At 43.6% G+C, this 26,980-nt stretch overlaps 1 protein-coding gene and 1 long non-coding RNA gene across 2 annotated transcripts in view; both read right to left on the bottom strand.

Annotated features, from left to right (window-relative positions):
- Positions 1-2,704, bottom strand: part of LOC118026338 — a 30,691-nt gene extending 27,987 nt beyond the window's left edge. The window contains exon 1 of the long non-coding RNA XR_004683534.1: positions 2,381-2,704. This is a non-coding gene — a long non-coding RNA (uncharacterized LOC118026338). The remainder of the gene's footprint in view (positions 1-2,380) is intronic.
- A 5,083-nt stretch (positions 2,705-7,787) lies between these two features.
- The window catches only part of PUM3 (pumilio RNA binding family member 3), a 47,373-nt gene continuing 28,180 nt past the window's right edge, over positions 7,788-26,980 (bottom strand). The window contains exons 14-18 of the mRNA XM_035029135.1: positions 23,461-23,603; positions 15,909-16,131; positions 14,296-14,383; positions 11,863-11,953; positions 7,788-8,076 (exon numbers count right to left, since the gene is read on the bottom strand). Coding sequence (XP_034885026.1) covers positions 7,944-8,076; positions 11,863-11,953; positions 14,296-14,383; positions 15,909-16,131; positions 23,461-23,603 — 678 coding nt within the window. The 3' untranslated portion in view covers positions 7,788-7,943. The remainder of the gene's footprint in view (positions 8,077-11,862; positions 11,954-14,295; positions 14,384-15,908; positions 16,132-23,460; positions 23,604-26,980) is intronic.

Genomic DNA, 26,980 nt, shown 5'->3' on the forward strand with positions numbered 1-26,980 from the left:
TTAAAAGCTGATTTGAGCTGCTTTCTCACCCTCTGCCTAACGTGTGGGCAGAAGAGAGGACTGAGAGCCCTGCAAACCCTCTTACCCCAGGCACTAGCTGCAAATGGAACTATGGCTTACGCTTTTGACTACTTTTTTTTTTTTAAAGATTTTATTTATTTGAGAGAGCGTGAGCAGGGGGAGGGGCAGAGGGAGAAGCAGACTCCCTGTTGAGCAGGGAGCCTGACACAGGGCTCCCATTCCAGCACGCTGGGACCATGAGCCACGCCAGAGGCAGACACTTAACCAGCTGAGCCCCCCAGGCGCCCCACCTTTGACTACCTTCCTACTGTACATCGCTGTTTTAAATTACAAAATACGAACCTAAAAATGGTAATGAATTCTTGGGGAAGTTTCTATGTGATTTCTTAGCCAATATTTAACTCAAAAGTACAGGTGTTATTCTGCATTTTGGGTCCAGGGTTGCTGAAATGTTCGATGTTGAACATGTCAAAGGTGGGAACTTTGATTTCCAAGTCATGACTTCCAGAGTCCTCACAGGGACTTTTCCAGCAATCCCCAAACACCATGAGCCTACCTGCCCATATGGAAGCCTGGCCCTGAGCGAGCCCCAGCTGTACGTCCTTTACCAAACATAAGCACTTTACCAGTTTCAAGTTCATGTATTTAAACACCATCTATCCTATTTCCCCATCCTCCCAGCCCGTCGTAACCACCATCTATTTTTGTTTGTACTAACGGTGGCTTTTGCTGATTTCACATGTGATAGCATACAGTATTTCTTGGCTGTCTGACATCTCATTTCGCACTAATGCCTTCAAGATCCATTCACATTGTTGCAAATAGCAGGATTTTCTTCTTTCTGGTGGCTGAAGTATATTCCAATGTACGTATGTGTACATATGTATATATATATATATACACCATGTATTTTTTCTATATTGATGGACATTTAGTTGGTTTCTAGGCTACTGCGAATAATGCTGCAATGAACTAAAATATGGTATATGATACGGGCAACAGTACTGTACTATAAACATCAAACTTGCTAAGAGACTAGGTATTTCTCACCACAAAAAATAGTGAGGTGTTAGCTACAACAGCATTCACACTGCAACATATAAACCTGTCAACTGACAGGTTTACACCTTACACTTACACAACACTACACGTCAATTGAAAATTTTTTAAATGTTTTAAAGCAAAAAAATAAAAGCCCACATATAGAAGCTCATTTAATCCTCACAGTGGCACATGACATGTGCATTACCTTTTTGTAAATGAAGAAACTGAAGCGTATTGGCTACAGATCTTTTCCAAGGATGCCCAGTGGAGACAGCCAGGCTTCAAATCGCAGCGTGGTTCTGGGCTGGTGCCCCTGCCTCTCATTTTACTGGATTTTCATTTTCAAAAGGGGTGTACTTTGCGTGCAAACATAGAGCAGAAGACACCTCATCCTAACCCTGTTCACCTCTAGGAGACCGGCAATCAACAAAAGTTTGGAAGGAAGTGAAAAGCTACTACGGAAAAGCAAAGCAGGGAGCACCTGGGTGGCTCAGTGGGTTAAGTGTCTGCCTTTGGCTCAGGTCATGATCCCAGGGTCCTGGGATCGAGCCCTGCAGCAGGCTCCCTGCTTAGCTCCTCCCTCTGCCCCTCCCCACCGCTCGTGCTCGCTCTCTAATAGATAAATCTTAAAAAAAAAAAAAAAAAAGGAAAAGGAAAGCAGGCTTACGTAGAGAGGAAAATACGAACACTGTATTTTACCATCTGTACTAGGCCCTGATGCTCAGACCCACCATTATTTTATGTATCACAGAGAAAGCAAGCTGGCTGTTAAAAATGACCAGACTAAGATGCCATCAACTAAGATGCATCCTTTCAGGTTTGTTCAACTGTGATCAAAACGTGCATTGTTACAACTGAAGAAACAGAGTAAGATCCAAGCGGGGCAGCACCAGGTGACACACGAAGGAGCTTGAGGTCCCAGGGGTGGGGGCAGCAGATTGCACAGTTTCTCTGGCAAAGGCCCAGGATGCTCAAGCTGGTATTACTCCCACCCCAGAGGCTAACTAGATGCTAATTTATGAGAGTATCGGTACTCATTAACTAATCATCGTGGCCAAGGGAACGGTGGTGATTTGGGAGACCTGGGTCATATGCACCTGGTAGAGGCAGGCCCGTGAAAGGTGGGAGGGGAACCCCAGGGGTGCCAGACAAAAACATTAGTCCACCAGGTTATTAACACAAGCAGACACAGTGGATTCCAACAGTTCAATATTTGGAACTAGACTTAGGTATTAAGCAATAAGGATGGAGTACAATTGTTGATTTGGCAAGAAAAAGAAAACCTGACTTGTCTTTTTTCCCCCACGTCACACACCCATCTTGAAGAAGCCTGGTCTTTCTTCCCACCACCGCACACTGTTGAACGTCACAGCGAATCATGTCTTTACTGGTAGGTGTATCAGTAAAAATATGCATTCCAAATGCAGGAGGAGTTCTATCTAAAAGTCAAGTCTGTTTTCAAGCATCTGGAAATCATTTAAAATATCTGAATTATTCATTATGCTTGATTATAGTCATCAAGAGCACAGTCAGTTGATTCTCATAACCTTACCAAATTCCTATCACCTTCCATTCAAGTGGTCATCACCCAGTGGGCACAACTCAGCACTAATTATTCTCCCTCAAGACATAATTAGGGCGCCTGGGTGGCTCAGATGGTTAAGCGTCTGCCTTCGGCTCAGGTCATGATCTCGGGGTCCTGGGATCGAGTCCCGCATCGGGCTCCCGGCTCAGCAGAGAGCCTGCTTCTCCCTCTGACCCTTGCCCCTCTCATGCTGTTTCTCTCTCACTCGCTCTCTAAAAAATAAAATCTTAAAAAAAAAAAAAAAAAAAACCCATAATTAATTCCCCTCAGAACAAGAGAGCATGGACCAAAATTTCTCAGTACCACATTTTTGCAGCTTTGTCCACGTAGATTCAGCAGGGGGCATGAATCCATGTTTAAAAATTGGATAAAACACTTTGATAAAAGATTCCAAACACTATTCCTTTATAGAGATGGGAGTGGAACCAGCAGCACATCTTCCAAGGCACTGCTTGGGGTACAAACATGTACACAGCAATCAGCGTCTGTTTGCACGCTTTGGAATGCAGAGCAGAGCCGCCATCTAGTTCCTGCTCAGAAAAGTCGTGGGAGTCGTGGGATCCAAATAGCAAGCTCTATCTCTTGGGTAAGAATGGTCACTTAAAAGCTTTAAGAATTCACTGGGGAAAAGGTTAGGGAATTTGGGTCACTTTGGTGGTGGTGGTTTTCAACTGAGGTGAGAAAAGATGGATTCGTTGGTGGCCATAACGAATACCACAGACTGGGTACCTTCAGCCACACAACTTCATCTCCTCCCGGTACTGGAGGCCAGAGGTCCAAGATCAAGGGGTCAGCAAGGTGGGTTCCGTCCAGAGGCTTCCTTCCTTGGCTGGTAAACACTGTCTTCTCCGTCTTCATGTGGTCTTCTCTTTATGTGGGTTGTGTCCTCATCTTCTTGTAAGGACACCAGTCATACTGGATTGGGGTTCACCCCTAGAACTGTATTCTACCTGACTTACCCTTTTAAAGGTCTGTCTTCAAATACGGTACATTCTGAGGCACTTGGGGGAGGGGGGTTAGAATTCCAACACAAAAACTCAAAGAAGTCAGCCTGTACCAGGTGCAGATTATGATAAACTTAGTTTCCTTGGGTTAAGCAAGGTCACAAGTGAGAAAAGAGCTCAAGCAGCAGATTTTTGCGTTTAGTTCATTAGTTTGGGTACAGAACGTTTATGGTTAGTGGCTCCGTATTAACTGCTGTTTTTGAGACCTTGTGCTCTCTTATTCTAAAAATACACACACACCCTCATCTTTCCAAGACTTTTAACATGTAATCTTTTCAAAACTTCTTTGAAAATAGTAAGACAAGTGCCATCTCATGTAAGAGCCAATCCTCTGAGAGTGAGCATGCAGGAAGCCATTTCCTGCAAGAGTCCTTATTCCATTATGCAAACGCACAGCACCCCAGGCTTAAAAGGAAAACAAGGTTCTTCCTTCCCTGTAGGCAACGTCTGATTCCAGGGAAAAGTATGGGGTTGGTGCAACCTGAGAACTGCAAAAAGCTCTATTTGGAAATTAAAGACATTCTCCAATCAAGCTCTTTCCATGGAAAATAAACCCTTCAGTCAGCCCGGTTGCTTTCAGTTTGGTTAAAACCATTTGTAGATTTCTGCTAAAAATAAAAATGGTCCAAACTCACAAGAACAGAGTAAAGAGGAGAAAAGCTATCGGTGAGTGAGCACTAGCAACAAACAATCTGGAAGAACAGAAAGCAGTGAAGAAAGAGGCAGGGCAGAGAAAGGTGAATGCCAAGTGCATGTGGGGAGCAAGCGAATTCTCACTGTGATAGATACAAAATGCTGGCAGTGTGAGGTTCTAGGTACTGCAGAGACGCCTGGGGTGGAAAACGGGGACTGCCCCAAACTGGTTTACTACCACTCTGTATCTTGGCAGAAGGCCGACAGTGTATTTTCTGGACTTGCACGGGTTCAAATCCTCCAGGTTTGGGGCCCAGGAACGAGAGTGCATGAAGAAGAGGCGCTCTCCTTACTCTAAGTCGCTGGGTTAACTCAAATCTGCGCCCTGAGTGCTGAGCAGCCAGAATACTGGCTGCCGGGTGGACTTCTCTCCAGAGGCACTGAAAGGCCAACAGATCCTGACATCTGGAGGGCTTTGGTGAAACAGCAGCTTCCACACCTGTGCAGTGAACCCTCAGCGGGAGAGAAGAGGAAAACACCTGCCCCTTTCTCATCAGTTGCCAGTGTCTGAAATATAGAGGGAGAGCCAAAGATCTCTCTAGGAAAGCCTCAAACATAGGACAGAGACCAAGATAAACAAAGAGCAGATAACAGTCTCAAGAGAGACAAAGCAAAGTAAAACACAATGAAATAAAATAAACATAAAAGACAACATCCTGAGACATATGCACATCCAAGGCACAAAAAAAGGACACTTCCGTGGGAAGGGTTGGTGGAAGAAGCAGAGGAAATATGTCACTCATTTCTGGGCAAAGGAAAAAGCCAAAGCCCAAGAAGTAAAAATTAGGAGGATCAAACCAAGCACTCAAAATCGCAGTTAACAGGAGTTCCAAAGAAGAAAGAAAACAGAAAAAAAAAAGTCAGAGGAATAATGCAACTCCCAGAATGGAAGAGCCTAAGTCTTCTACAACGTTGCCAAGTGCCCAGCATGAAGCATGGAAAACAGACACGTGTCATATACCAACGCACAGTTTCCTGCAAGACAAGGCAGCTGGGGATTAGAAACAGTGCTAACCTCCCCCAGAAGCCCTGCTCCCCTGCAAAAGGCCACATATTAAAAAAACTGAGAGTAAGGATGGCGTTCGGCTTCCACAGCAACTCTACATCAAAGAAAATATTGACCAATGTCCTTAAAATTCTGAGGCAAAATTAATTTCAAACCAGAATTCTATATCCAGCTAAACTAGGTACCCAGGTTGTGAAAGGGTGTGAATGAAGACATGCGGACTTTAAAATTTTATCTGCATTCTTTCATAGGAGGTTATCACAGATTGTGCCTCATTCAAGAGTGTTAAATAAGAAAGAGAAATGTATGGAATCCTGGAAATGGGCTTTCCATAGGAGAAATGGAGGGAAGACCCAGGATGATGGTGGTGGTTGTACCGAAGTTCCTCAGGACATCCAGAAAGCCAGCTGGCTCCGGGAGGAGTGTTTAAGGGAAAAACAAGAATGCCAGTTGACTCAATGTGTTAGTGTGGAAATTAAGATTCAGAGATAGTCAGGTTAGCACACTTTCAGCTGACAGTTTCTCAAGACCCAATTCAAAACGGCCTGATAAATGGGCTTACCGTCTCACCTAACCGCACGTCCAGCAGTAGGACAGCTCCAGGTGTTGATTTATCCGCAGCTCAACTTCCCACATTTGGCTCAGCCATCTTCAGCATGCTCTCTTCTACCACGGACGACACCAGCTCGAAGCATCGTCAGCACATCTAAGGTTGGCTGGCAGGAAAGGGACTGTTCCTCGGGGGTCTATGGTCTAAGAAACCTTTCCCAGGAACACCACTTCCAAGGTTCACTGGCCAGGCTCCTTAAAATCCACCAATGACTTAAAGATACTATTTATTTATTGGAGAGAGACCGAGAGCAGGAGTGGGAGGGAGGGGCAGAGGGGAGAGTGAAAAGCAGACCTCCTGCTGAGCAGGGAGCCTGATGCGGAACTCCGGAGCTCGATCCCAGGACCCTGAGAGCATGACCTGAGCCGAAGGCAGACCCTTCACCGACTGAGCCACCCAGGTGCCCCCCCCCAGGGCAGTGAAAAGTCTTAATCTATATTTTCCTTTAACAGAAGTCAAAAGAAAATGCCTACAACTAATAGATCAAACAAACAAAAAAACCCAACAAAAACCCACATCTGCATTTACAAACTAAGCAGAGCTGAAAAGAACTGGAAGTCCTTACTTCTGGGTGGACGGGGCAAAGCAGGGGTGCAGAGGAAGGGCTGCTGCTTTGGTTCTGCTCCAATTTGAAAATGATGTATGGTACTTTGTTTAGTCTCCTAGACGGAACAAACAGTAGGGCTTTTTCTCCGCTTCTCCGCTTCTGAACGCGCCCTTTATATGGAAAACACACTCACAATGTGTTCGTCAAACAAAAGCAAGCTCTGATGTGGCCTTCTCCCCATCTACCTCCTCACCCCATCCCACCTCCAGCCTGAGGCTCCAAGCCAAAGGCCAGTTACAGGTATCAGCTCTTCTGTTCCCCGGGTAGGTTCCATGTTCCCGGCAGGAGAGGGGGCAGGGAGGGATGCTGGTGTCTTCTACGTGGGGGATTGTCTTGGGCCGCGCAGTCTGGTTCAACAAGGCACAGCAGTTCTCCAGCAGGTGGAGCGCAGGGGCAGAAGGGCGGGAGCGTCCTGTCCCGGGGACTAGAGAAAGCCCCGAGGCTTGGAATCCAAGCAGGTGGGGGCTACAGGGGCCCTGAGGAGTCTACCAACCCTTCCACACTGGGCTGCTGACCACCAAGCACAGTTAGAAAATTCAAACATCCTCCTCACACTTAAACTTCTGCAGCACTGCTAACAAACGTGCATCTCCTTTCTTCTAACGCAGACCCTGTAAAGGCTTCAACTATTTCAGGCAAAGTCTCAAGGGACAAAGTCTTATCACAAGGGGTTATCTCCTTGGAAGACCTGGCTCCAGAGATAGGGAGATTCTCCCAGTGACCTTGATCTTAACACCACGGTGATGCCCTCATTCCTGTAGCACATGTCCCCCTAGGAGCCTTTCCTTACTCCAGGGCCTTTCAAACAAAATCTAACCCGGAACCCAATCCCTAAGGAAGCGGGGAAGGCGGCTGCTCTGGCTGCACGGTATCCCCCTCCCTGTAGCCCTCAAAGCCCCAAGGCTACCGGAAGTTCCCCCAAGCAACACTATTCATTTTCACCTCTGCTCCTACCACAGACTACCCTGGGCTCCTTTTTGCTAAGCCCTGCCTTCCTTCAAGGTCCCCAAGCCCCACCTCCTCCATGAAGCCTTCTCAGGCTACTGCTTCTGAAGACGTCTTCTCTCTTGAATCAACTCATGCTCCTACGTGGTATGTATATGGTTGGTCCCAATGTCTAGGACGGTTAAACTCTTATGTTACCGCCTCACATCTAATTTGCTCACTACTCAGTATGATAGAGGACTTGGCTGGGATTAAAAAAAAAAAAAAAAGACCATTTTTAGAAATTGTTTTATAAATAGACCTCTTATACAAAAAAGAGAGATATACAGAGCACCCAGATTCCCAGGAAGGTGGACCCGAGGCTTTCTTCTCCGCACTGGGAAAAGAGGACAGGAAAAATGATTCTCTCTTGTTCTTAACTGTGTCCACTATGCGGCCAGTTTTTCAAGTAGCATTTCTATTCCTTTGCTGGTGTTTTTGTTTTTTTCCAGTGTTGGAATGAGGCCTTTCAATCCAGCCTTGACTTTGTGTGCAACTTCTTGATCGGAACTCTGGAGAAGGCTGAAGAGAGAAGACAAAGATTAACAAACAAAAAAATCATGTTTCATAAAAACCCCTAATCATCTGCAATTACTATCGCCACACAAGGTATAAACAATTCATTGATTTGTGAGACAAGTCTTGTAATTGTAAGTACATCTTCTGAATTCTCCAGCTGAATGATGGGGGCTGGTAGCCTACGTTCTGAAACCACATCAACAGAAAACCTTTTCTAATCTTGCTGGGAGAGTCACTCCCATGTAGGAGCAACTCCGCCCCGTACAGAATTGGTCCGACACTCACTGGGATTAACACCCTTAGAAGTATTTCCTGCATGTAGTCTATCTTCCCTTCCCCACCCAGATGAACTCAAGAACAGACACCTTGGGTTTTACTTCCTGATTTCGTGGCAGCACACGTGCAGAGCAGATGGCCAAGAAGTGCCATGTGACCGAATGAGTGGGAGCGGAGGGGTGCAAAGAGGAAAGGCAGAGGGCCCGCCAGGGAAGCAGGGAAGAGTCAGCCTCCACAACTTTGTAGCTAAAACATGGGAAGGGGTGAGCAGCTTTACCTTGGAGCCTAATGGCCTAGATGTGAAATCTACCTCTGCCACTCAGTAATTGTACAAGCAGGAGCATGCTATTTAAATTCTCTAAGACTGTTTCCTGACCTATAAATGGGATCAGCAACACAATCCACCTTCTACCTCAGAGAGTTTTTGAGGCTCAAATGATCTCGTACCTACACCACCCACACAGAGCCTGACCCTCAGTAAGCACTCAATAAACGTGAGCCATTAAAACAAATAAACAAGTCAGCTCCACTTTCTGAAACCTTGCTAGAAAGCTCTATCCCCACAAGTGAATGGAGTCCAGTGGAGTCCTGGAGGCTGGCAACAGGAAGGCCCCTTTCACTTTAAACAGGGGCTGGGACACAGGGGCCTGCCGGGAGAACGCCAGGGCTGAGTCTCCTGGTTTCCCCCCTCTTCACGACCACACATTAATGCTGACCTCTGAAACGCATCCTAGAACCAAATTACATGGCACTTCCCAAAGTCCCTGGTCCTAAGGCCTTCCATCACGTGCACAGAGAGGAGGGTGAGTTAGCAGCGCCAGGCAGCATGCTGCTGTTTGCGGGAGACAAGCAACAAGTACAGCCTGCCACCTGCAAAGCCGAGGAAGTTGTTACAAGTCCCTTTTAACAGGTTTGTGACTCACCAGGCAGTTTTTATTTTCTACGCTGGCTAAGCACATAGTGACATAATGCACAGCAGTAATAAAAGTTAGTATTTGTTGAACACACGCACTGGATGTAACCATCTCATGCAGTCTGCACGACGACCTGTGATGATCCCGAATCCGGTTTTCTAACCAAAAAAACTAAGTTTCAGAAAAGCTGAATAATTTGCCCAAGACCACACAGTGAGCTGGGACTAGAACCCAGGCAGTGAGCCTAGAGCCCATGATGCTCTAAATGCTAGAGAATTCTGTTTCCCTGAGTCATTTTTCAGACTGCATACAAGGCTGAAACTCTTTTTTTTTTTTTTTTACCCAGGATGCCTTTTCACTTATTGTAAAAAAGATTTACGGGGGAAAAACACTGCATGAGTTTGAAGTAAAATATAAAGAAGCAGAGAATTTTACCAAACAAGTCAAGCACGTGACAGTATTCTAAAACCACATAACACTGATTATTGTATTAATCAAGTGTTAGGTCATCTGGAGTTCGAGTCCCCTTCAGAACCTCAAATACTGTACTAGTGTTCCACAATAAACCTGCAGGAGCCTTCTGATGTTTGAAATCCACCCAAATGGAGCTATGATCGATGAGCAAGCTCTACAAATTAACTGCATGGCATGGCTGAAATTTTTAGTTGAGTGTTTAATGAAAAGAATGTCAGTCGTACATGTTAACACTCTAAATGCCCGGTAAAAAAACTTCACATTAAATACGTCCATGTTTCAGCTAAAGGATTCTGACTATTCAACATCAACTGGAAAATTAGCTAATTTCAATGAGAAATGAACAAAATGATCTGCACCACCCACATATTTGGAGATCCTGATCTACCCAAAGAAATGAATGCCCGAGTGTATCTGTGAGTCTATGTGTTCCAAGTTGAATTATATACTGAATAAAGACTTGTAACATTTACAAACAATGCAGATTAAATTGCACGGCTTGTTGTACGTGAAACACTGTGGGAAATTCAAATTTAAGACTGGTATCTTTTTCCAAACCTCGGTAACACAGCAGGGGAAAAAAAAAAATCACAGTGATTGCTTCACAAACCAATCTATTTTAAATGGATGTTGTCAATAGAAGGGTTTCACATCCAGGAATAGAACGCATGGAAGTTGAAGTTTCAATGACCTGTGAATTATAAACTCTACATAACTCTGTCTGGAGAATAATAAACAAGTGCAGCGCATGCCACGATTCACAAATCATCACTTTTCTACCATTTTAATTAGAAATAAACAATTAGCTTGCAGACTTCACTAGCAAATGCCTCCAAAATCCTTTTAAGAATACGTGGAAATCACAGAAGAAAATCGCATGTAAAGTCAGTCATGATTTAAAAAGCAACTCTGTCATAGTTTCAGAGGGACAAGGCTAATCCATTAAAAAGAACTCAATTACAATTTTGGTCAAAACCATAAACGTGGTGAGACCATCAAATGATACAAATATTGTATGATCTCTCTTTATATGTGGAATCTTTTAAAAAAATATGATTTATTTGAAAGAGACAGAGAACATGAGTGGGGGGAGGGGTAGAGGGAAAGGGACAGACTCCCCGCTGAGCAGGAAGCCCAACATGGGGCTCGATCCCAGGACCCCAGGATCATAATCTGAGCTGAAGGCAGGTGCTTAACCAAATGAGCCACCCAGATGCCCCTCTTATATGTGGAATCTAATGAAAAACAAAACAAAACAAAAAAAACAAACCTCAAAAAACCAAAACCAACCAAGCTCATAAATACAGAGAAGAGACTGGTAGTTGCCAGAGGCAGAAGTATGTGTGTTTGGGGGAGGGTCCGGGGGAAGGTGTGGATAGGGATAAAGGAGATCAAAAGGTGGTAATAATAATAAAACAACATTTTGAAGGGAAAAAAACAAAACAAAAAGTGATGTGGTCTCTTCTGCATCTGTCTCTCAGGATGGTGGAAATGGGTTGCAATAGGCTTACAGGAAGGAGGACCAGGTTAGGAGTTGTGATATTAGCTGAACTAAAGGCTTATTATTTTGTAATGTTTATTTTAAGTCAAACAAATGTTAAATGCATTAGGTTAACTAGTTGGTATAGATCTCTTTTTTTGAGATAAGTAATTAATAATGGCAAGAATAAAGCTCCAGAACACATATGCTTGGCAAGTCCTATGAATTATATAATTTGTAATAACTGGGTGTTGGAGGGCTCCATAATCTGAGGGGAAAAGGAGGTAGCGAAAGGGATCTCTATAAATTAGTCATATGTAAAGAGCTTTCCTGAGAGTGGGAAAGAGAGAGAGAGAATACAATTATATTTTGGTTGAAACCATAAATGGGGTAAAACAACCAAATGAGACCTTGTGAATGTCACAACTTCACAATCCTTGAATCCAGAAGAGGGCGGATGAGTAAGGACTGACTGGAAGAGTTAGGCCTGGTTTCTACTATTTGGTACACTTGTCTAGACCCTGAGTGACTGTGAACGATTAGGAACAAAGATCGGAAGCGAGAGAGAAGGTGAAGGAAGCGCCTTCTGCGTGAATAGGCATTCAGGAGGAGGGCCCTGTGTAGAAAGGCGCACATCATACATACCTAGAAAGAATAATGGCACCACGGTTTACATTAGCCCAGGACTTCAGGTTCTTCATACCAACATGCTCAACAAGTGTTTTTGCAAAACAACCTGAAAAATATACTGAAACTCAGTGAACACTATACAAGATTTAAACTCCCCATCTCCATCCCTACAGCCCTTAAGTCTGCAAACATATTTTAATAAAAAAGCGCATAAAAAGAGTTCTCACTCAACCTCCCTTAACACTAAGAGTTCCAGCTCCAATTTATTTAATGTCTTCTTAATACAGCCACTTCTTTCAACTCTGGTCTGAGTCTTAAACCATGTTTAGCAGGAATTACTCAAGACAAACAATGAATTCTTACAAAACGCTCACTTGCTCGTGTTTGCATCTCTTTGTACTCTTCAATGATTTAACCCTGACCTGAAAGGTATTCAGGGAGTCAACGTCTGACAGCAGCACTTCACGCTTGGATGGAGTCAAGGTCTCCCTTGTGAAAAATGCTCCCTCGGAAGGTGCCGTGAATAACACTAGTAGTCAGCTGGTGTTCCGGCTAACACCTGCTAATTTCTCGCCACAAAGCCGGACATTCACCCATCAAAAATATTATTCATCTTTTGTTAATTATTTCGTATGTTATTATCAGATTCCTCAGTTCTTGATATATCATCTTCAATTCACTGTGCCATCTAAGTGTAACTAATTTTGGACAACGGAGAAACTCTGAAAGCTAGGATCTGGTGCAGATGGAAGTGTGGGAAACCTATACTGAAGGCAAGTACCTTGGGTAGGTAGCATGTGTGATTCATCCAAAGAGACCCAAATGTGAGGACCCTTTAAAAGCCAAGAGGCCTATGGCTATTTAGCGTTTCACAGCACACGTTAAGGAAGGACCGTAATCAGCTAGTGAGGCAGACAGTGTGAGCACAACAATATTTCTAGAATGCTGCAACTCCCCCCCCCGGCCCCACCCCAGCCAGAGGTGGAATCAATGTCTTCTTTTGAATTCTGGTGGGCCTTTGTGACTGACTTAACCAAGAGAGTGTGGGAAGAGTTACATTCAATAACTTCTGAGGCTAAATCATAAAAGCACTGTACACCTGCTTTCTTCTCTTAAAACCCAACCACCATGTTGTGAAGAAGCCCGAGCAGCCCCGGGAGTGGGACCGAGGCTGCCGGACTGAGGCACTGCCAGCCATCGTCCAAATGGACACGCCGACCCCAAGCGTAAGAGCCCCAGAGGACTGTGAGCGGAGCAAAACCAAGCTCCACCAAACTCTGATCTGATGTTGTTCGAGAACTACCAAGCTTTGAGGTGGCTGGTTACACAGCAAGAGATAACGAAGGCAGCCACACTGGTTTGGTGCTGCATGAATCTGATACGCACGTGAGGGCCATACAGGCGTGTTTTAGAGCTGTCAGTGTAACTGAATTAAGGAAAACTATCACTAGAACATTCTTTGGATTTTAAAAGCAAGCCAATTCTTTAAATACGAACTCAGCTCAACTGTGCACCAACTTCTTAATAATGAAAAAGAGGCTTCAATATGTTATTTTTTCTTCAAAATTTGTTACAAGAAGCTTTGTCTTTCACAAAAAGTTTGCGATGAAAAACAGCCCCGAGTCTCTATTCTTAAAGGCAGAGTGAGAAGCAATAGCTCCACTGTATCGATTGCCTGACTAGCCATTAGAACTGCAACTTGCCTCAAGACATAAATTCACGATCTGTCCCCTTTTTCAGACACGATGACAGAAAGCACAAACTGCTCGAACTCAGTGGGGGGAGATCTCCTTAGTGGCTAAAATGCTGGATGGAGCTTGAATTTAGTTACAGGAGGTCTGCTCAAAGACGGGGCCGAGAAAGGAATGGTATGCAACTTTTCAATTCGATTAAAAGATACTGTCCTTCTCTTGAAAGCTGAGCTTCTACAGAGCAGCCAGGAGGGCTGTGAAAGACCACAAAGGCCAAGGGCTGGCTTGCTCTGTGGTCACATGTATTTCAATGCCAAACAGGCCTCAGTTCAAAATTCTGATGAGGACAATTTTCTTTTGCGTATCCCTTCCTCCAAACTAGAGATAGATATCCTGCTTTTCAACTGGGGTAGTGACACTCACAAATGTCCTTCCGCCCCAGCTATCACCCCCCCATGGAACGGAATGGCATTTTAGGGCCCTGGTCGCTCCAGCTCAGAAGTCTGAGGTAGCAAGGGAGGAGAGGCAGTGAGGGAGGGTGGGGAAGAGAAAGGAAATTAAAGGACTCCAGGACATAAATTTCCAGTATTTACTAAAGCTTATCTGCAAGCACTAAATCATTTCTTGTCCAGAGACACCATTTCGAAACACTCAACAAATTTCATCTGAACGTAAATGGCGGGCATCAAGTTCAGGGCTGCCGGGGATTAGGAAATTCCACAGACGACACGGGAGAAGTTCAAGTCTTATAGCCTACCTTCTCTTCCAGTTTCCTTCATCTTCTCATCTTGTTCTATTAACCACTTCAGAACTAGATGTCCTGCGGGATGCTCTGCAACGTGAAGCTGGAAGGAAAACATACAAAGCTGTCTTCAGCCACGCCCTGGCCTGCCATCTGTTCTCTACCTCGCACAGGTGAGGACACGGCTGTGTGGAAAGTGCCACAATGCCGAGGAGGTCTTTAGGGAGAATGACCACCAATACCCAAAGGGCCCAGCGATCTCGTCTAATCCCCAGACTGGCGCTCAGACGGATGTTCAAGGGAACCACTCAGAAGCACCGAGCTCGGCTTCAGGAGCGCCCAGCTGAAAGGCAGCAGCAGAGCGCCCATCTCAAGGTCACGCTAACCACCGTTCAGGCTGCAGTAGCGTTCTGAGGCCCAAATAAACCTGTGGGACAAAGCGGTACAGCAGAGAAACACGGAAAGCTGGGGCTGAATGATGTTTAGGTAGCAGCTGCTCCCACGTATCTAGGATCTCTCCTTATGGAGCATGGGGGACAACGCTCAATCTCCTAGGGAGAAAACTCATGCATACATCTTCCCAACTTGGTAATCTGCTCTGCTCTACGAGGGCAGGTGCAGGGCTTCTCTGAGGCGCATGGGCCACATCGGGACACAGCAGGCTCGCCAAGCTTACGACCTAGTGCAGGACAAAGGCCCTGCCCGGTCTGCCTTCTGCCTCCTCTCTTCCCTCTGCCAGCTGATCTCCTACCCTGAGCCTTCTGTTCTCAACCGTGCCGGGCCCCTTCTTCCTTCAGACGGCCGCACGTGCTCTTCCCTCCACCTACAGTCTTCTTTCTGCCTTTCTTTACTGAGCTACAACCCTCTGGTTTCGGCGTAGCTTTCACTGCCTCAGGGAAGCCTTCCTGCGGACAGGCTGGCTCCCGTTCTCATACAGTCCCACAGAACCCGCAGTTTCCCTCACAGCGCTCATCTCGATCCTAACTTACGTAACTATTTGTGTACATGTTCATTTAAATACTGTGCTCAACAAAACAGTAAGCTTGCGGGGGGGGAGGGACGGTGCCGACCACTGCCCTGCACAAATCAGGTACGTGAATCCGTGAACTTCAGGTGTAAGGCGGAACTATCAGGGGCCAAATAACAAGGCAGGAGCTATGAGAAGGAGCAGACTTCCTTAATGAGAGGGAACTGGGAAGACTTCCGCGAGAAGGACTCCGGGGACCTTGCGGGATGGGTGGGCCTTCTACAGAGACAGCACAGCAAAACGGAGACACAGACAGCATCTGGGCTGAGGGAGGGGACGTGTGCAAATGCAGAGAGGTGCCAAAATCCACAGCAAACTCAGGACGGAATCAAGAGCCCAGAAATACGCTGGAAAAGCATGTGGGGCCAGCCGTGGACAACAGAGAGCCGCATTAAGGAGATTCTGCCTCCCCTCCTCTGTAAGTCATACGAAGTCGCGGGGAGATTCTGAGAAGACGGTGCTGCCACGGCACTATCTTGAATTCACAGTGATCAGACGTGCTGTCAGCATGGGGTGAGTTGAGGCAATGAGCACTCAAATTCTCTTTACGGCAATGTTCTCAGGGACAAGCGCTTCCCCCTGCCCGGCGGTAGCACGTTACCTCTCCGTCCCTGCCACCCGGCTGGAGTGCGGCCGCTGCCAAGCCAGCAATGGCGCTCATGGCAGGCTGAACGTCTCCGACGGCGGCTCCCAGGATGTCGGGCACCAACACACACGCAGACCTATCCAGCACCAGGGCCCGGGCATGTCCTTGCAGGTAGCTTAACAAAGCGGGAGAGATGGCCTCCAAGAGCTCTCGCCGGCGGATCGCTGCGTCCTTCTTACTGTCGGAACACGGGGAATGAGGCGTTAAGGGAAGATGAACAGCAAAGGAAATACAACGATCTTATCACCACAAAAACCTCTAAGGGCTTGAAACAGTCCGTGTCAAACTTATCGTAATTGTCTGTCTCTAGTGTGTATGCAGGTAATAAGCAATTTAAGGGTGGGATACCTCTCTTTCATCTTCGTGTCCCCAGCATCTGAACAGTGCCTGGCACAGAGCAAGCACTTATGTAATACCAAGCCAGCCCAAACCCATCAAAAACCCAAACAACAGCAACAACAAATTATAAGACAGGATTAGACCACTCTATGGACTCTACTCTCTAGAATACTTCATTATGTGATACCAGTAGCTTAAAAGTGAAACCGATTTCCGGTGAGGATGGTGGAGTGGGAGGACCCTAGGCTCACCTCCTCCCACGGATACAACTAGGTAACACCCACATCAATGTAAATAACCCAGAGAACGACCACAGGATTGGCAGAACGGACTCTCCGTAGCTCAATGTGGAGAAGAGGCCATAACAGAGAGGATAGGAAGGGTGAAGACCTCCAGGACTGTCTATAGGAGGGAGGGGTGCAGTGCGCATGGAAAACGGCAGGAAACAGGCCCTCATGTCAGGCATCCCATGCACGGGGTGCCTGTATGGGGAAGACAAATCCCCACAACATCTGGCTTTGAAATTCAGCATGAGTTCTTACAATCAGTGGGGCTTAACACCTGGAGCTTTAAAGAAGGAGCGTGCTTGGCTTGGGAGAAGTGGGAGGGTGAGAGGAAATGGGAGTCCCCACCTCAAGGAGACAGCACAACAAGCCGCCTGTGGAGACACAGCATAGAAGCCAGCAGGCTGAAAAGCATCTGGGACACACGGGAGGGAAGTCTGCTTACTAATCTCACAGCCTGGGGTGGAGGGGCGGAGGAGCCGGGACCCTTGGGAGACTTCTCCAGGAACAAAGAAGAGTGGGTCATTCCCCTTCCCTGTCCCCCAGCCAAGATACATGGACACCTGCGGGAACCAGTGCCTGGACAACACTCTCCACGTGATTTGCTAACAGCGTGCCCCAGCCCTGAGCACTTCTGCAGACACACCGCCTCCAGCTAGGCCTCTGCTCCAGGGCCCCTCCCACGGAAGACCACTGCAGACCTTGCTAACACCACATGCTCCACACGGCCTTCTCTTGCAGACCTCCCTCCAATACACCCCCGGCCAGAGACCATCCAAAGCAGCTCTGCAGACTGACAGGGGCCAGCACCACTCCAAAGCAACTCCTGCCCCGGGGAGAGCGAATGTTAACCACACACACACCAGTCCAGTGCAGCTCCAGCAGTGTCTAGGGGCAGATATCTGGTCTGACTGCAGGCCCCGCCCACCAACGAAAGCTTCTCAGGGGACAACACTGCAGTTTGGTGCCACTGCATCTCTGGCAAACTTCTGGGCTGACAAATCAAGTCCAAGGCACCCCCCCCTCCCGCCGGCCCACTAACAACACAGTCCCTGCCCACAACAGGGAAAGAGAGCCACTGCACATAATTGGAATGAAGGAAAAAGGGGCTCAGCCACAACAGTAGGGTGCACACAACACACATACTAGACACCCCTGAGTGCCAGGTTCTGGTGAACAGGGGACACGGCACTGCAGGACACTACAGGACCTCTTCTTCATAAGGACACTACCTTCAAGAGCAGGAGACATAGCTGACTTTCTTAACACACAGAAACAGACACAGAGAGTTAGACAAAATGAGGAGACAGAGGAATATGTCTCAAATGAAAGAACAGGACCCAAATCAGCAAGAGACATAAATGAAACAAAGATAATTAATATGCCTGATAGAGAATTTATAGTAATGGTCAGAAAGATACTCACTGGACTTGAGAAAAGAGTGGAGGATCTCAGTGAGACCCTCAACAAAAAGATAGAAAATAAAAAGACAATCAGACATGAAGAATATAGTAACTGAAATTAAAAAAAAAAAATAGATGGAATAAGTAGTAGACTACAGGAAGCAGAACAGATCAGTGACCTGGAGGACAGAATGATGGAAAGCAATAGGAGAGAAATAGGAGAAAAAACAACAATAAAAAATGAAAATAGATTTAAGGGAACTCGGTGACAACATCAAGGGTAATAATATCTACATTATAGGGATCCCTGAAAAAGAAGAGAGAGAAAAGGGGCAGAAGACTTACTTGAAGAAATAACAGCTTAAAATTTCCCAAATCTAGGAAAGAAAGAAGATACCCAAATCCAGGAGGTACAGATAGCCCCTAACAAAATCAAACCAAGGAGGTCCACACCAAGATAAGTAATAATTCAAATGATAAAAAGTAGTGATAAAGAGAGAATTTTAAAAGCAGCAAGAGAAAAGAAAACATTTATATATAAGGGAAATCCCTAAGGCTATCAGTGGATTTTTCAGCAGAAACTTTACAGGCCAGAAGAGAGTGGCATGATATATTCAAAGTGCTCAAAGAAAAAAAGCTGCAACCAAGAATGTTCTACTCAACAAGGTTATCATTCAGGATAGAAGGAGAGATAAAGAGTTTCCCAGACAAAGAGAAGTTAAAGAAATTCAGCACCACTAAACCAGGCCTACAAGAAATGTTAAAGTGGACTCTAAGTGGAAAGGAAAGACCATAAGCAGAATTAAGAAAAGTAGGAAGCATAAAAGCAGTAAAATTAAGTAAATCTATAAATGTCAGTCAAGGGAGTCACAAAATAAAAGGATGTAAAGTATAACACCATATACCTAAAATGAGAGGGGGGAGGGGAAAACTACCAAATTTAGGGCTTTTAGAATGGGTTCCAACTAAGTGACCATCAACTTAACACAGACTGCTATATGCATAAGATGTCATATATAAACCTAATGATAACCACAATTCAAAAACCAGTAACAGATATGAACAGAATAAAGAAAAAGGAATCCAAGTATATCACTAAACAAAGCTAACAAGCTGTGAAAGAAAAGAGCAAGAGAAGGAACCGAGAACTACAAAAACCATAAAACAAGTAACAAAAGGCAATAAGTACATATCCATCAAAACGTACTTTGAATGTAAATGGACTAAACACTCCAATCAAAAGACATAGGTTGACAGATGTATAAAAAAAGACCCATCTAAACATGGCCTACAAGACTCATTTCAGACTTAAAGACATGCACAATGCAAGTGAAGGGACGGAAAAACATTTATCATGGAAGTGGAAGTAAAAAGAGAGCTGGGGTAGAAATACTTATATCCGACAAAACAGACTTTAAAACAAAGACTGCAACAAGAGACAAATGAGGATACTAAATATTTATTAAGGGGACAATCCAACAAGAAGACATGACAATTGTAAATATCTATGCACCCAACGTGGGAGCACCCAAATACATAAAGCGGTTAATAAGAGACATAAAGGAAGTAATCGATAGTAATACAATAATAGTAGGGGACCTTAACACCCCACTTACATCAATGGACAAATCATCTGAACAGAAAATCCACAAGGAAACAGTGGCTACGAGTGACACATTGCACCAGAGGGATTTAGCAGATATATTCAGAACATTCCACCCTAAAACAGTAGAATACACATTCTTTTCAAGTTCATATGGAATATTCTCCAGAATAGATCACATATTAGGCCACAAAACAAGTCTCAACAAATTCAAAAAGAATCATGTCATACTCTCTTTTCTGACCACAATTCTATGAAACTAGAATCAACCACAAGAAAAAATCTGGAAAGAACACAAATACATGGAGATTAAATAACATGATACTAAACAATGAATGGGTCAACCAAGAGGTCAAAGAAGAAATCAAAAAATGCTAGGAGACAAATGAAAATGAAGACACAACAATCCCCAATCTTTGGGATGTAGCAAAAGTGGTGCTAAGAGGTAAATATACAGCAATGCTGGCCTGCTTCAAGAAGCAAGAAACATCTCAAAAAGACAATCTAACCTTACACCTAAGAGAGCTAGAAAAAAGAACAAAGAAACCCCAAACCAGTAGAAGGAAGGAAATACTAAAATCTGAACAGAAATAAACAAAATAGAAACTAAAAAAAAAACAAAAGAACAAAAAAACAGATCAATGAAACCAGGAACTGATTCATTGAAAAGATGAACAAATTAATAAACCGTTAGCCAGACTCATCAAAAAAAGAGAGGGCTCAAATAATCAAAATTGGAAATTAGAGAGGAGAAATAACAACCCACACCACAGAATACAGAGGATTACAAGAGGATCTTATGAAAAATTAAATGCCCACAAACTGGACAACCTATAAGAAATGGATAAATTCCTAGAAACATATAACCTCCCAAAACTAAATCCGGAAGAAACAGAAAATTTGAACAGGCTGACTACCAGCAATGAAACTGAAAGAGTAATCAAAAAATTTCCAACACACAAAAGTCCAGGACCAGATGGCTTCATTGGTGAATTTCTACCAAACGTTTAATGAAGAGTTAATACCTATTCTTTTCAAACTATTCCAAAAAATAGAAGGAAAGCTTCTAAATTCATTCTGTAAGGCCAGCATTACCCTGATACCAAACCAGATAAAGTCAACTACAAAAAAGAAAGAGAATCACAGGCCAATATCTCTGATAAACACAGATGCAAAAATCCTCAACCACATATTAGCAAACCAAATCCATTAATACATTAAAAAAAAAAAATCATCCTCCACAATCTAGTGGGATTTATTCTTGGGATGCAAGGGTGGTTCAATATTCACAAATCAATCAACATGATACATCACAAAAACAAGAGAAAGGATAAAAACCATATGATCAATTCAATAAATGCAGAAAAAGCATCTGACAAAGTACAACATCCATTCATGATAGAAACCCTCAACAAAGTAGGTTTAGAGGGAACATACCTCAACATAATAAAGCCCGTATATTAAAAACCCACGGCTAACATCATCTTCAATGATGAAAAACTGAGAGCTTTCCCCTAAGATCAGGAATAAGACAAGGATGTCCACTCTCACTACTTTTATTCGACAGAGTACTAGAAGCGCTAGCCACTGCACTTTCACTATTTGCAGATGACATGATGCTGTATCGAGTAAACCTTAAAGACTCCACCAAAAAACTACTAGACCTGATAAATGAATTCAGTAAGGTTACAGGATACAAAATTAATATACAGAAATCTGTTGCATTTCTATACACTAATAATGAAGCAATAGGAAAATTAAGAGAACAATTCCATTTACAATTGCACCAACAAGAAGAAAATACACAGGAATAAACTTAAACAAGGAGATGAAAGACCTATACTCTGAAAATTATAAAACACTGATGAAAGAAATTGAAGGTGACACAAACAAATGGAAAGATATTCTGTGCTCATGAACTGGAAGAACAAATATTGTTAAAATGTCCATACTACCCAAAGCAATCTACAGATGTAATGCAATCCCTATCAAAATACCAACAGCATTTTTCCCATAACTTGAACAAATAATCCTAAAATTTGTATGGAACTACAAAAGACCTTGAATAGCCAAAGCAATCTTGAAAAAGAATACAACTGGAGGTATCGCAATCCCAGATTTCAAGATACACTACAAAGCTGGAGTAATCAAAACAGTAAGAAACTGACACAAAAACAGACACACAGATCGATGGAAAAGAACAGAGAGCCCAGAAATAAACCCACAATTACAGGGTCAATTAATCTTCAACACAGGATTGTGAGGCAAGAATATGCAATGGGAAAAGAACAGTCTCTTCAACAAAGGTGTTGGGAAAACAGGACAGCTACATGCAAAAGAACGAAGCTGGACCACTTTCTTACACCATACACAAAAATAAACTCAAAATAGATTAAGGACCTAAATGTAAGACCCGAAATCACAAAAATCCAAGAAGAGAACATAGGCAGTAATTTCTCTGACATCGGCCGTAGCAACTTTTTTCTAGATATGCCTCCTGAGGCAAGAGAAAGGAAAGCTAAAATAAACTAAAACTAAAAAAGCTTCTGCACAGCAAAGGAAACAATCAACAAAACTAAAAGACAATCTACAGAGTGAGAGAAGATATTTGCAAGTGACAAATCTGATAATGGGTTAGTATCCAAAACATATAAAGAACTTACACAACTCAACACCAGAAAAACAATAAAAATGGACAGAAGATAGGAATAGACATTTCTCCAAAGAAGCCATCCAGATGGCCAACAGACAAATGAAAAGGTGCTCAATATCACTCATCATCAGGAAAGAGCAAATCAAAATCACAACGAGATACTACCTCATATCTTCAAGATCAACGACACAAGAAACAAGTTTTGGCGAGGATATAGAGAAAAAGGAACTCTCGTGCACTGGTGGTTGGAATGCAAACTGGGGCAGCCACTGTGGGGAAACGGTACGGACATTCTTCAAAAAACTACAAATAGAAATATCTTATGACCCAGTAATCCCATTACTAGGTATTTACCCAAAGAATATGAAAACACCAATTTGAAAAGATACATGCACCCTTATGTTTAGTGCAGCATTATTTACGACAGCCAAATTATGAAAGCAACACACAAGTGTCCACGGATTGATGAACGGATAAAGAAGAGGTAGTATGTATATAATGGAATATCATTCAGCCATGAAAAAAAAAAAAAGATTGAGAGCTTGCCATCTGCAACAACATGGATGGCTCTACAGGGTAGAATGCTTGATGAAATAAGTCCGTCAGAGAAAGATAAATACCATATGATTTCGTTCGCATGTAGAATTTAAGAAACCAAATGAAAAAAGAAAAAAAAGAGACAAACCGAAAACCAGACTCTCAACTCTAGAGAACAAACGAAGTGTTACCAGAGGGGAGGTGGGGGGGTATGGGTAAAATAGGTGAAGTGGATTTAAAAAGCACACTTAACATGATGAGCACGGAGTAATGTACAGAACTGTTCAATCACTACATTGTACACCTGAAGCTAATATAACACTGTATGTTAACTATACCTGAGTTAAAAAAACAAAACAACAAACCTCAAAAAAATTGCTATAGTTTAAACTAAACAAATAAATAGCAAAACCAAGCCAAACCACATACACTGAGCATCTACTATGTGCCAGGCACTCAGAGGCATTCTTTTGGCATGATACTTTTATTTCTTTTCCAGATAAGAACTTTAAGAATCTGTCAAAATTACAGGCTTAAAAATGGGGTTCACCTTCTGAGGTTTAAGCAGAGAAGAAGCACGATAGAGGGTATGCGTGCATGAGCAGATTTCTGGAAACATCAGCTACTCGAAACTAAGAAGCAAGCAGAGCAGGGGAACAAAGGGCTCCGGTGACTCGACTCTTCTTACCTGTGTGCGTTGCCATCTCCTTTCTGTAGAACCTCAATGATCTCTCGCACCGTATGTGCAGGATCTCTGGGGCTCAGTAAATACAACAGGACCTTCCTTCCATATTTGTCATTTATTATGTTAGGCAAAGAACTAATAATTTCCTGGAAAATTAAAGAAACAAAAAATGAACCTATGTGCTTAAAATGATGTACACTTGAAATCTGCAGGGTACAGAAGGATCCATGCCTAACTATTTTCTCCTATGCACGTAATAGAAAATGTGGAGCTAATTTTGAAATCTGGTCCTTAAAGCACAAAGACTGACACTCAGAACTGATTCTGGACTGTGACCAGCATTGCTGAACAAGCCGTTTATACAACTGACCGAGCTCAAGGACCTAAAAAATCTTTACAGGAGTTCTCTTCTTTCACTATGACCAATAGTTCTCAGGCCACTATTACTAGGGACACGGCTTGCTGGGGTCACCGAGCAGATATAGTTAATTTGCAGCTGCTTTACATGTAGAATTGGCATAGATGAAGAACATTCTTATTAGAATTTCCCCACTGAGATGTATGTGAAGAGAGATAAAGGAACTCTGTTGCATCGAACCAGTGAATAAAGGCTTTTAACATTAGTTGCTTATTCATGGCAAACGAAGGCTGTTTAAGTATTGCATTGAAAACAAAACTAGGGGGACGGGGATCAATGCAGAAAGAGTCCACCGAGCAGTTACAAATAATTACGCTCTATGACATCTCCAATCAACTTCCCAAGAACAATAATCTCCTTTTCTAGTTGTCTGAATTGAACTGACGAAGGCAATGTCATCCCCACCCCAGCTAAGCTCCTGTGTAAATGTGCTGATGTTCTCAGACAAAGTCATGGTTTAAAAATTCCTTTATTCTAAAAAAAAAAAATTCTCTATTATTCTTAATAGAGAATCTGCAACAGAAAAAAATCGTGTTTTCCCCTGTAACATTCCTAATCCTTGCAACAAGCCTAACAGATATTCACAGCTACAGGTGTTTGCGCAGCACAGATCCAGCACAACGGGCTGGGGCCACAGAGAGAATGCCGTGCAAGTCTTCAGGTTTACAGATGAGGGACCCATGAAGGGGAGAAGTGACCTGCCAGAGGACACAGCCTGTCAGTGGCGGGGCTCTCACTCGTCTTGGTCCCCTGACTCCACGGAAGGGAATTCTCCGTGAGATAATATACTCAGATGTGCTATCTTCTTAAGTAACCATTGATTATAATGAGATTAATAATTTAATGCAAGGAGCCAAGTTAAAATGAAGTTGGTCATCGAGGAGATCCCAATAGTACAAAATCTGTGGCCCCAAGGTTGGCAATGCAACTCCAGAATCCACACACCACAGTTCTCTTTTTAAAATCCCAACCTTCCCACATTGTCTGCACAGAAGTATACTGTGCTTATCAGGCACTTAGAGGAACCAGACCCAACGTGAAGAGCAGTATACCCATTATCCTAAATACTCTTTGCAACACCATGACAGAGGGAGTATAGTTACTTCCGTCTTACTAACAAGAAGCCCGAGGTTTAGATAAGTGACTTGTAGTAGATGTGTAAAGGTCACTCATGCAGGACATGGCTGACCCAAGACCACGGGTTTCCATGGTTTTAAACCCCGTTGTACTCTTACTTTTGAAGATGTTTAAGGTCACATATGAAGATCTCTCCATACAACGTAAAGGTCTGTAGAGAATAGGTGCTAAAGATCTAACCATCTCGAAATGAATATGAACTTCAACCATCCAGGAAAAAAAGAATTTAAAATTTCAGTAAAAAAAGGAAGACAGAAAAAAATGTTCATACCTTATCATGAGGGAGGGAGCTCTTTTGTAATCTCAAGGTAAACATGTCCCAAAGTGGGCTCAGGATATGTATTTTTTATAATGAGGCATTTGGTACCACAGATAGAGGTTACCTTTAGTGTGACTTTCCGATTTAAGGTTTAACCAACTCATAAAAGACAGATGCTTTAATCTGTTGATACACAGCGTAGGTCAATTCCTACAATCATTAACCCGCCCCCGCCCGCTTGCTGTCCTTCGGAAAACCACTCTGGGGTATAATATCTTTAGAGCAATTGCTTTTTTGAAAAACAAAAACCCAAAGAATCAAAAACCAAAACAAAACCAACAAAACCAAACCCCAGGGGAGTATGCAGTAAAGAGCTACAAATGGCTGCTGATTTATTTCTAATTAAAGTTTTTTCCTTTGGTGTGAAGGGGAAAAGGGGAGACATGAAGCCAGCAACGTACTCCTGGACGTACTTCCTCTACGGAGGTGACACTTGAGGGCTAGTACAAGGCACACGGTTTGGACAGAAAGGGCTTACCTCAACACAAGAAGCCAGGGCTTCCAAAATACACACAAAACCCAAGCACTACTACTACTTAGGACTAGTCCCCAACTTCACTGAACTTCTCCTTCCTTTCAGTGTGTCATTAGGAAATTTAGAATCTAAACTTATGTTCTAAATTTAAGGTTTTCAAGAGAGTGCAATGTTTATAAACTAACAATCATATGAAACTAAAAAAATCTTTACTTAAAAATGTGGTATCATGAGGGGCGCCTGGGTGGCTCAGCTGGTGAAGCTGAGTTTTGATTTTGGCCCGGGTCATGATCTCAGGGGCGTGGGATCCAGCCGCAAGTCGGGCTCCCCATGGAGCTTTGCGCTGGGTGTGGAGCCTGCTCGGGATTCTCTCTCCTCCCTCCCTGTGCCCCTCCCCACCTTAAAAAAATGTGATGTCATTTAATTCTCCCCATCTCACTCTCAGCCAGCTTTCCTACCATCAAAAACATTCATCTTGGAAAAAATAAAATAGTATGAGCATGGCTACATTACAGAGTGCTAATTCATTTCTCTTTAACGTGGATTACAGAGAAGGAGGAGAGAAATTTCTAGATGATCCCCCCAAACACTAATGAGTACAGTAACATGTAGAAATAGGTAAGGGGTAGCTATGGCACAGATGACCGTGTGCTGGATTCGATCTTTGGGCTCAAGCTGTGTAGCCTTTGGCAAATCAGCCAACCTCTCTGCCTATCAACTCCCTCATCTGTAGAAGGAAATGATACACCTGCCTCACTTGTGGGTCGTTAGCAGGAGCAAATGAGAAAATGCACACTGCAAACTGAAAAGTGCTTTAAAGTAATTTATGTCCATATTAAAAACACACCTCTCAATTTACAGGATCTTTAACTGTGAAATTAAGTAAAGCTGCTGGGGTCATGATTTTGGCATCCTCGAGAGAGAGAGAACCCCCAACAACGCAGGTTCAATTTTAAAGGTTTTTGACTCAGCTATCCCTCTTACAAGAATTAACACAGAGAAAATCCCAAGACCCATTTGTTGTAACTTCTTTGTGTGCTTCACTCTAGGGCAGGCGTGTGGACCGGAGCAGAGTGCGGTGGAAGAATAAAACCCCTCCCTCCGAAGACATGTTTGCCCAGTTCTGACTGTCCAACTTGTGTTGGACCCTTAGGAGACTCATAGGCATTCTTGT

The sequence above is a fragment of the Mirounga leonina genome, unplaced genomic scaffold (assembly GCF_011800145.1).
Source record: "Mirounga leonina isolate KUSES-001 unplaced genomic scaffold, KU_Mleo_1.0 Mir_224, whole genome shotgun sequence".
Taxonomy (NCBI): domain Eukaryota; kingdom Metazoa; phylum Chordata; class Mammalia; order Carnivora; family Phocidae; genus Mirounga; species Mirounga leonina.